The 12174-nt window shown below is 37.8% G+C and overlaps 1 protein-coding gene across 1 annotated transcript; it reads right to left on the minus strand.

Moving 5' to 3' along the window:
* Positions 1-5674: 5674 nt before the first annotated feature.
* On the minus strand, positions 5675-6616 carry LOC143664805 (olfactory receptor 2T2-like). Its single transcript, XM_077138177.1, has one exon. It carries the CDS (start codon positions 6614-6616, stop codon positions 5675-5677), a length of 942 nt encoding a protein of 313 aa, XP_076994292.1.
* Between the last annotated feature and the right edge of the window lie 5558 nt (positions 6617-12174).

A 12174-nucleotide genomic window follows, 5' to 3' on the forward strand; every position in this document is an offset into this window, starting at 1 on the left:
GGGGAGTTTTACCTGGCAAGTTATTCTCTTGTCATCTGCCAGTCTGCAGGTAAAAAATGATCCGAGTTTTACAATTTCTCTTTAGGTATTCAGGACATTATATTGTCATACACCAGTTAACAGAGAATTGCATGAGCAAAGGAAGAGTGCTCCTTACTTCTTTATTTGCTTCTTTAAACTAAAACCAGGGCAGCCCTGGTTGCAGGGTCTGAAGAACTGAGAAGCAGAAAACTGGAACCTAATGTAGAAGTGTGGAGCCCACAGGAGTGCATGGATGGGGGGACAGGAACTGGAAGTAAGCCGGGCTGGTTCTTTGAACACTCCACCCTCATCAGTGCAGCCCCATGACTGCCACTTACCTCACACCCCACGCACCTGAACCCCCTCACCCACCCCCACTCCCCATGCTCCAAGCACCTCGACCCACCAACCCCCAGCCCGCGTACCTGCCCTAAACCCCAACCTCACGTGCAGCCTAAGCTCCTCTCCCAAGCACTACCTCCCTCTCCCAGTTCCTTGTAGGCTGTCACCAGCGTATAAAGGCTAAAGGTGCTAACCTCCATACCCAGGCTACACCCGTCCCCCACCCAGTGTCACACAGCCTCACCCCACCCCACCCCAGCTCTTGTGCATCAGTTTATAGCACTTCTAGACCCATGCATGTGCATGGCCTTCAGTCATGCTTCCCGGTTCTGAGAAAGACTGACCTGCACAGACAGGTCACATCTGCCCCCAGCCCAGGAATTCACTGCCGACCTGCTGTTATATGTCTGAACATGCACACTAAGGGTTCCACACCGTAGACCAGTGCACACCAAGGTTATGTCCCCCAGATCTGTGCACCTGCACAGCTACATCCTCCCTTACCACTGGGCACCCATATTCACAAGCACTAGTATAATAACACCAACCTGTGCTTTTACCTATGCTGCAAAACATCACTGTATTGTTGTATCCTAACTGTACCCTGCATCTAGCTATAGACCCACCCTGCAAATGTAAGGCTTTAGACTAGTGATGGAAATAAACTCCCAAAATAAATCAATCAAGATATTTACATTTGACGAAAACAACACATCACTAAGCATATCACAATGCAGACAGATATAGCCCAGCTTAATGCACAAAATAAAACACCAGAAGAGACACAAATGCTGATACAACTAATTAAAGATGCTGATCTAACTTTACTTAGTAAAATAAGGGGGATGTCTAATGACGTAAAGGAGATCAAGAAGACAGTAGAAGAGCATAAATAGGAATTTGAATGAATAAATAGAAAAATATTAGATATCACAGAGATTAAAGACTCTGTTGACCAAATAAAAAACATACTGGAAGTACACACCAGCAGATTTGAAGAGACAGAAGAAAGAATAAGTGATATAGAGGGCAGGATAACTGATTTTGAACACTCAAAGCAGCAAATGGCAAAAAGATGGAAAAATTTGAATTGGATCTCAGAGAAATGATAGACAAAACAAATCACACAAATATGGGAATCATTGGTTTGTCCCGGAAGAAGAGAGGAGTAAAAGGCTAGGAAGAGTAGTTGAGGATATGATGGGGGAAAACTTCCCAATCCTTACAGAGAGCGTAAACATACTAGTCAAAGAAGCCCAAGAAACTCCAACAGAATAAATCCAAACTGGCCTTCCCCAAGGCACACACTAATCAGTCTGTCAAATGCTGACAAGAAGCAGAAAATTCTGAGAGCAGAAAGAGAAAAGCAATCTACTACACACAAGAAAAACATAAGACTGAGTTCAGACTACTCAACTGGCACCATGGTGGCGAGAAGGCAGTGGTATGATATATTTAAGATCCTGAAAGAGAAAGACTTCCAGCCAGGAATTCTGTAACCAGCCAAAATGTCCTTCAAAACCTAGGAAGAGACTAAAATTTTCACAGACAAACAAATCCTGAAAGAATTTGTCTACAAGAAACCAGCCATACAGGAAATACTAAAGGGAGTTCTGCAAGTTGAAGAAAAAAGGCAGGAGAGGGAGGTCTGGAAGAGGCCACAGAACTGAAGAGTACCAGTAAGGGTAACTTATAGGATAAAGAGAGAAAGAGGGAAAAGAATAGATCTGACAAATAAAATAGAAAAGATAAGAAGGTGAATTCAAGAAACGCTTTTTCAGTAATAACTTTGAATGTTAATGGACTAAACATACCAATAAAAGATACAGATTGGCAGACAGGATTAAGAAATACAATCCAGATATGTGCTGCTTACAAGAGACACATCTTAGACACAAGGATACAAATAGATTGAAAGTGAAAGGACGAAAAAGATTTTCCATGCAAGTTGTAAGAAAAAGAAAGCAGTAAAAGCTATACTCACGTCGGACAAAATATACTTTAAATGTAAAGACATCATAAGAATCAAAGAAGGACACTTTTATTAATAAAAGGGCCAATTCACCAAGATGTTATAACAATCATAAATACATATGCTCCCAATTAAGGAACTCTAAAATACATAAGACAGACATTGGCAAAACTGAAAGGAGCAATGTATCTCTCAACAATAATAGAGGAGACTACAATGCACCAACAGCCAGACAGAAGATCAACAAGGAAACCAAGTTAAACAACATGATAAATGAATTAGACCTAACAGACATATATAGGTCATTGCAGCCCAGAGCACATGGGTATGCATTCTTCTCTCATGCTCATAGAACATTCTCCAGGATAGATCATAAGCTGGGGCACAAAAAGGTCTTCATAAATTTAAAAACATTGAAGCTATTCACAGCACTTTCTTTGATCACAGTGGAATGAAGCTGGATCTCAATAACCACCAAAGAAGGAGAACATTCACAATATATGGAGATTAAATAACACACTCTTAAACCACCAGTGGGTCAAAGAAGAAATTGCTAGAGAAATCAGTAGCTATCCATAGACAAATGAAAATGAGAATAAAACTTATCAGAACTTGTGGGATGCAGCAAAGGCTGTGCTGAGAGGGAAATGTATTGCCCTAAATGCCTATATTTAAAAACAAGAAAGAGAAAAATCGAGGACTTAACTGCTTACCTGGAGGAACGTGAGAAAGAACAGCAAACTAACCCAATAGCAAGTAGAAGAAGAGAAATAACAAAGATTAAATCAGAGTTAAATAAATGGGAGAACAATAGAAAGAATCGATAAAACCAAAAATTTGTTCTTTGAGAAAATCAATAAAATTAATGGGCCACTAGCAAGACTGACAAGAAAAAAATAACATATATACAAAAAATATATAATTTCCAAAGCACAGCACCACAATCAGTTGTAGAAAAGATTTCAGAATGTGACATGGGTTACAATGTCACAATTTTAGGTTTTTCCTTCTAGCTTTTCTAAGATACTGGAGACTAAAAGAGATATCAATCTAATGATTCAGGAATCATATTCATATGTTAAATCCTGCCTTCTCTATATAACTCCACCACCACCTTGTTCTTTCTCTCCCTCTTATTTCCTAGTTCCTGTCCCCCCATCCATGCACTCCTGTGGGCTCCCCACTTCTACATTAGGTTCCAGTTTTCTGCTTCTCAGTTCTTCAGCCCCTGCAACCAGGGCTGCCCTGGTTTTAGTTTAAAGAAGCAAATAAAGAAGTAAGGAGCACTCTTCCTTTGCTCATGTAATTCTCTGTTAACTGGTGTATGACAATATAATGTCCTGAATACCTAAAGAGAAATTGTAAAACTCGGATCATTTTTTTACCTGCAGACTGGCAGATGACAAGAGAATAACTTGCCAGGTAAAACTCCCCTGAGGTAACTAGACTATTGCATGGGTAATCCTATCAGATGTAAAAGCAAATGAATTTTTACTGTTCCTGCAAAGGCTTGATGGATGCACTTATCATCCTTAAGAATTAGAGTATATATTTTATACTTTAATTAATTGATGTTCCAAACATACATCTAATCTTTATTTTATTTAAATTTAACTTAATGTTTTTAAATATTTGGGGGAGAATGTTATAATACACTTTTTCTGAGGCTATGGGAATTAATCATAAACAAATGTTTACATGGTTTTCATGATATGATATAAAAAAGTCCTAGAATTACACCTGAAATTATAATATTTTATGTGCACATTTTGATAGGGGATCATTTATTCACTTTGTTCCCGCAAAGATATGGCACAGTCGTTGTTAAAAAAGAAAGATTAGGTACATATTTGTTGAAATTATTAAGCGATTGACAATAACGTGCATAAATCACTATTTTCACTCTTTTAGATTAAAAAATAACCCACCAGAAACAAGTTCATTTAAATATAAATTTAAATTGTCATTCTAGATACTGACACTTTGGGGAGCAGGCAGAGCCATTCTTCCCTTTTATATTTTGCTGGAATCTACCATCTACTGGGATTGGTGCTGATTATCAGTTTCCTCCGTGTTTTGATGAACAGCTAAAAGTCATGCTAAAACTTCTGGTACAGCATTATTTATTGCAAGAAATAGAACCACAGAGAACCGTTTTATTGGGTCTGTACCTTCTTGTGTATCTTTTCTAACCTAATCCCCTTAGAAGCCTCTCTCAGTAGTTCAGGAGAGAAATATGTTATTTTTCATGCAAAGAAAAAAAAATGAGTGGGTATTGCTGAACAGCATGTCGATAGTTTTTTATTGTGCGTGTAAACTGGTTTAATTCAAACCATCAATATTTTGAAAATTAGAAACAACTTCTTGATTATTAAATACATGCCGCCAAATTAAGTAGATGAATATTTAGACATAGATTAAGGTACTGTAGAGCTGGCTAAAAGTATAATTGTAAATTAAATTTAAAAGGAAAAGATCAATCAATACCAAGAAAAAATAGATTTATAAAAACAATTATGTGGGAATGGTGAAACATACTTATAACAATATTGAAAAAATGAAAGTTTCATATTCAGACATATAGCAGATGAGAATATTAAACTATAAGAAAGAAAATGGGTTGGTGATTTTCCATTAGTAATAAATGGATATTTGTCAGAAATAGTATATGAAAATTAATCAGTAATAGTATATGAAAACACAAGGACCAGAAATGATACAAAACTGAAAGTAATTATAAAACATTCCCAAAAAATTGTTACAAGACACATATGCAATTTCAATGGCATATAACTAAATAAGAAAATAGTTATTACAATATCAATTCTAACAAGCTTCCTTCTACACTTCCAAACTTAATTGAAAACATTAGAATTACAGAACTATTACATTAAATTTTGTTGTAAACTGGGTGGCACATAGTGGTTTTACATAAGCATGTATATTATTGGAATAAATCCATTTTGCCACATCTTACGTGTACATAATCCATAACTTTTAATATGGAAATACATATAAAATGGCGATATCATTGGATGTATTATTTTCACATCTAAATATTTATCAGGAACACATTTCCTTCAGCACATTTCAGTGTTTTCTGACATAGACCACTCTGTTTAACAGATATCTGGAGCTCAAATGAGGCTCAGCATCAAGGAGTGAACTGATCCATTATCATGTAACCAAAAATTGGTTGAAGGAATTGTCCATGAGCTGTCTCCAGAAAAGCAGTACTTTGGTTTATGTATCTTGCCGATTTTTTCATAATAATGCTGTTCTGTATACGAGGTCTGTCCTCTCCTATCTCCTGAATAGATACCAGTATTTCAAGGAGCTTCACCTTCTCAGCACTCTCCTGAGGGCTGCAGCCACATCTTTGTTTCGAAGACTGTAGATGAGGGGGTTGAGCGTGGGAGTGATGATAGTGTAAATCACAGCGATGACTTCATCCTGCAGCGCGGTATGGTAGGCTTCGGGGACAATGTACATGATGATGGCTGTTCCGTAGAAGAGAGACACCACAATCATATGAGAAGAGCAGGTTGCCACAGCCTTTCTCATCCCTAAATTGGATCCTGATTTCAAAACAGTAGAGATTATCTGACCATATGAGGCCATAATTGCAGTTATTGGAATGAGGAGGAACACAATGCTACTAAAATAAAGTCCGTTGGCATAAAGAGATGTATCAGCACAAACCAGTTTCAGGAGCGCTGGGATCTCACAGAAGAAATGGTGGATTTCACGGGAAGCACAGTAAGGGAGGTGGAGAGTATATATGACGTGGACCAAGGCATTGAGCAGAGCACCCAGCCAGCTGCCAGCCACCATGAAGGCACACACGATAGGGCGCATGAGGACCGAGTACCGGAGAGGGTGGCATATGGCCACATAGCGGTCATAAGCCATGACTGCCAGTAGAAGGAACTCTGCTCCAACAAGGGTCGTGAAGAGAAATAGCTGAATCCCACAGTTCACAAAGGAAATGGTGTTCTTCCCAGACAGGAAATCAGTGGCTACCTTGGGGACAATAGTGGAGCTGTACAAGAGGTCCATGATGGAAAGTTGACTGAGCAGAAAGTACATAGGCGTGTGCAGTCGAGAGTCCAACCAAATGAGAATAAGCATCATAACATTGCCAGTAAGTGCTACAAGAAACATAGAGAAGACAAGAGAGAACAGGAGGCCGGGGGCCTGAATCTGGTGAAATAGCCCCAGGAGGACAAAGTCAGTTCCCGTTGTCTGGTTAGTCCACCGCCACAATCTCTCCTTCCTCATTCCTTAGCCTGGATACAACAGACAAGAATCTTTACTCCCAGCAAAAATTGGGTCTACTCTGATTTTACAATATGCCAATTTCATTCTCTTTACTAGTCATGTTATGTTATTCATTACATCTCAAGTGTTATAAAATCTGTTTACCACAGAGTGGTCCTCATTGCTGTTGCAATGACAGTGCATGCTGATGTATAGTAGATTAATAAAAAATTATCAATATACAACACTTTATATTTTAAGAAAACATATTTAGAACCCTTGAAATTTGGATAATGTTAATGTTAACAATGTTTATAAGTAGATTTTGATTAAAAATTAAAAATTCATACATATAATCTCTCCATATGTCAATCGTCTATCTCTGTCTTTCTCTCTCTCTGTTAATTTACAAATACATCAATATTTACATTTATATCTTAATATAAATCTAAATCTAATTCTATAAATTAATTTCCATATCTATATGCATAACTATATCAAAACTTATATATGGATATCACCAGTGTTAATATTTAAAGGCATTTTGTTCTTTTAGTACTCAATCAAGACCTAGATATTGTAAATGAGATAATGGTCATAAGTAACCTTTTATATGAAATGTTCGTTTTTTTCATAAATGCCATTTTAGCTTTAAAACATATCTGCAAGGGATTACCTTCCTCTTTTCAAAAGGCAATTTTGATTTTCAGAGGTAACATGTAAATTTGCACGCAGGGGTGAAAGTCTCCCTGGTGACATAGAGATAACTCCCAGGGATGAGTCTGATCCTGGCTCCATGGGATCAGTGATTCCAGAACCAGGACCATAATCATATTTAAATGTTTCCAGACTCCCTCTTCTTTGCCTCAGGATTTGAACGACTGTGACCTCTAGAAGAGAAATCTGGTTTAAGTGTCATTTACTGTGAAATAAAGATGCTTAAGTTTGCCTTTCCTTTTTAGTAATTTGAGAGCTGAAAACCTCAAACAATCCAAGGAGGAGCAGACAATGCCCAGTGTGAAACCAACGCCTGCCACATGGATTCAGTAATTTGACTTCACAAATTCAAACCACTGCAGGTGATATGACAAACTATAGAAACCATGGAAACAAACAAACAAGCAAAAACTGCCATTAGCCATGTAACTTGGCCAGTGGGCCTGGTGATGCATTTCCTCCATGCTTGGTCAGTACAGCTCTGTGTGGAGGGAAACAAAAAACTACCTGGCCCAGGACAATTACCTGGACGCGAGGGGTAAATCGAGGGAGCCTTGACTGGGTCACATGCTTCTCGTGGAAACAAGACTGAATTGAATGCATAGGTAATTTGTTAATGTGCAGCTTTTTATCCTTCAGGATGTTCCTGCAAAACTGGGTCTTATAAAACACGACCATGACAACATCAAAACGTCAATTTCACTGAACACAGAGGATTAGCCTCGTTCCTGCCAGTGCGTGTCACAGTCATGCCATCTGCTGGGCTCTGTGGAGGAAGTTCCATGCTGTCCTGCTAATTGACACTGACTCCTTAATAAATAGGAAGTTTGGGTTATAAGAATACTGCATTATACTCATTATGTTTATTGTAAGGGTATAATCCTATATATCTGTTACCAGTTCTCCAATAAATAGTGAGAGAAATATAAAATAACTAAATAAAAGAAAGTAGTTCAAAACTTTGTGGAGTCATTTCTTTGCTTTTACTTCAAGGAAGTGCCACATCACTAAAAATATCAGAGTTCTGATTGTATTTCTGTCAATTAATTTTTACTTCAAAAGTAGTTTTTATAATAGTACCCTAAAAAACACTAGTAACATGAAAAGGTGCACTATTTAAAAATAGCAATATATCTAATGTTTGCTCATTGTTTTACAGTCAATTTTCCTTGAAAATTGAATACTTAAACTTATAAAAGCATTTTCTTCTAACAAGTAAACTCAATTAAAGAAAACATTATCTTTGACTCAGATTTCATTTGTAATTTTCTCTTAAACTGTGTCTTTATTACCAGTGCGTGTGAAACTGCTTGTATTTGACTCAAAGTAAAGGGAAAGAGAAGAAAGCGGTCAATTTGAAAATTAGAATAAGACACACAGAGAGCTTTTGGGTTTCTGAGAGTGAATTTATTTTGTTGACTCTGCATGCAGTTGTGTAATTGAATAGATAGATAGAATGATAGATAGATAGATAGATAGATAGATAGATACATAGATACATAGATACATAGATACATAGATACATAGATACATAGATACATAGATACATAGATACATAGATACATGTATATATACAGGGATTGGATATAGTCACCCTAAATCAGTGGCACATGTGTCAACAAGAAATGCACATACAATTAGTACTTTTAAAAACAATGTATGCTTTAACCTACAGAGGCAATTTATTCATTTTAAGTAAAGAAGGATCTCCAAACACAAAGAGCTCAAAGTTCCATCCATCTTTCTCTCAACTAGTTAACTGTAGATTTGTAAGTCCTATGTATAATAAATCTATCAAATACCGATTCACTTATGCTTAATCACTCCTGGGATTGAAGGATATTTTTGCCTTATATGCTTTTGCCCAATGTTAGCATGTCAACTTATTATGCAGTTTTTTCATTTAATAAAGTCAAAATTTTTTAATTTAAATCTTTAAAAATAATTTCTAATACGAATCTACGTAGGAAAATTAATAAATAATACATAAATCTCACCTTTCCATTTTAAAAGTATTCAAAGAGTGTATATTAATGATATAGTTTTGTAATGAATTTACATATTATTTAAGAAAGTATTTCTTCTGTTTTCTTTTACAGGGACCTCTGAAGGATGCATGGCCTAAAGCACATATAGTAAATAGAAAAAAGCTGCTATTTAAGGGTTGCTCAATTTCATTTGTTTATACTGACTCAGATTAGATTTGATTATTATGTAATATTTCTTATAGCTATGCTGCAAAAGCAAGGCTGAAGATGTCAAAATAATTAACTATTCATGTAATAATATTATCATTATGCTTATCATTTAATTGAAATTTTATTGTTTGAAAATGAAACCCTATTTTCTTTTAAGAAATATTAGATATAGGCACATATATGTTAGATATAGGCTAACGTACCTTTTAGTCTTTTCTCAAGGTATCACCTGAATTCTAATCCTGTAAAAAGAAGAGCTGTGTAGAAAAGTATATAGAACGACTCATTTTCCTTTGTTGTCAGTGCCATACATCACCAATGAGCTATAGAGGTTAAATATAACACAAAATCCTCTACTAGAGATATTTTGGTCAATTACTATTCTACCCGCACTCTCCTCAGAGAAAACCTCCCTGATGTGCCCTTATGTTCCCTGAGGTAAGCCAAACAACATTATTCCATTGTCCTTCAAATGCTCAAATTAAACGTCTGTTCTCTTGAAAACAAGCAAACAAAAATATGAGACACACAGTAACACATTTACAACCCAGCTAATGCTCTCTGAGAACTGGAAAGGTGCTGTGGTGACATCCCAGGGCAGCACTCAATAGCCACTGCCTTGACTTGAGAGTGAGTGGGTTTTCTTCCTGGTTTCACCACTCATTAGTGACTTCACATACATAACTTTCCTTTCCTCCATCTTTGGAGGGAAGATTCTACATCTCTGAATCTACATCATTTATATAGAATGGTAATTTGAGAAAGAGTGGCAACATCAAATTCAATAATAGACATCATAGTTAAAGCTAATATTTATTGAGTTCTTGCTGTGTGTCAGGCAGCATTATGAATTGTTTGCAACAGTTAACTTGTTCACATCTCCAAAAACATCTTTTTAGGTACTATCAACAGCCAAAATAAAAAGTTAGGGCTAACTTGTTACATTTTTTCTCTTCACAGTGCTGCCCCTATGTTTTCATTTTCTTTTTAGCTTGAAAATGTCATTCCATATTTTGTTAAAATAATTACTTTATGGTATGAAATATATAATTTTGAAATTCAGGTGAGACTTAGTGAAATTGGTTTATAAAGAATTACCATTTGATGATTCTATCCTCTCATTTACATGCTTTAATTTTTCATTACATTTTATATACAGATATTACCAATTTTCATTATTATCATAATAAAGATCATACCCAAGTATCAGTGAGTATCAATGAGCTATCAAAGAGCTATTAGTAGAGAACAATATTTAGAATATTAAAATAATGGACTAGAATGTTACTTATTTCATATAATTAAAATTCACAGAGTCAAATATATTGAGCCCATGAACAAGTTCAGCTTTTAAAATCAATTTCCCAAGTCTGGATCAAAATAAAGGAAAGATACGTACTTCCGGGGAGATGGCTGACTAGAGTGGCCTGAGATAGCCCTGCTCCATGGAAAAGCTAGAGAAGGGACAGAAGGGTGACTGAGGCGATGACTCGGGAGTGTGGCTGACCTGGGAGATGCTTCAGCAACACATGTGGCAGCCCTGGTTGCAGAGACTGAGGAACTCAGAGACAGAAAGCTGGAGCTTGGCACAGTGGCATGGAGCCCATAGGAGTGCAGGAACAGGAATGTGGGATTAGGAAGTGAGCCAGGCTGCAGTCTTTGGACATGCTACCCTCACCAGCACAGCTCCATGACGGGTGACTCACCCCACACTCCACACACCTGAACCTCCCTCACCCGCTCCCACTCCCTGTGCTCCAAGCACCCCTACAGCACCAGCCCCCAGTGCAGATAACCCCCCCACAACCCCACCCCAACTGAAGCCTAACCCACCTCTCCTGCACCCCTCCGAGCACTACCTTACCCTCCCTGTTCCCTGCAGGCTGTTACAAGTGCATAAAGGCTGCAGGCACTAACGACCATACCTAGGCTACCCCCACCCCCACCCATAGTGTTGCACAGCCTCACCCCAACATCCCTGAACTAGTGCATCTATTTATGGCACTCCCAGCCCCACACATGTGCATGGGTCCCCCATCATATCATTCAACACTGGGAACCTTTCATTACAGCAGTCCTACAACCGTCCATGTGCACAGCCCTCAGCCTCACATCCCAGCTCTGAGAAAGTGCCTACCCGTGAGGCTCGGGCACATCTGCCTCCAATCCATGAAAGCTTAATGCTGACCTGATGCCACAGCTCTATGCATGCACACAAAGGACCCCATGCCTTAGACCAGCGCATGCCAGGGTTATGACCCCCAGACCAGTGCACCAACACAGCTACATCCTCCCTGGCTACTTGGTGCCCACATTCACAAGCATCAGAGTAACATCCTCAACCTGCTCCCATACCTACCCTGAAGCAAATCACTGTACTGAGTGCTCCACTCTGTTGCCTGCTCCCTGCTGTACAACCATCCCACAAACACAAGGTCTTAGACTACTGAAAGAAATCAACTCCCAAAATAATCAATTAGGATATTTATATGTGACCAAGACAGCAGAAGATCACTAAGCATATCACAATGCAGACAAATATAGCCCAGCCTAATGACCAAATTAAAACAGCAGAGGAGACACAGATGTTGGAACAACTAATCAAAGATGTTCATACAACTCTAGTTAATAAAATAAGTGGAATAACAAGTGACATAAAGGAGA

The sequence above is a fragment of the Tamandua tetradactyla genome, chromosome 20, assembly GCF_023851605.1.
Source record: "Tamandua tetradactyla isolate mTamTet1 chromosome 20, mTamTet1.pri, whole genome shotgun sequence".
NCBI classification, from domain to species: Eukaryota; Metazoa; Chordata; class Mammalia; order Pilosa; family Myrmecophagidae; genus Tamandua; species Tamandua tetradactyla.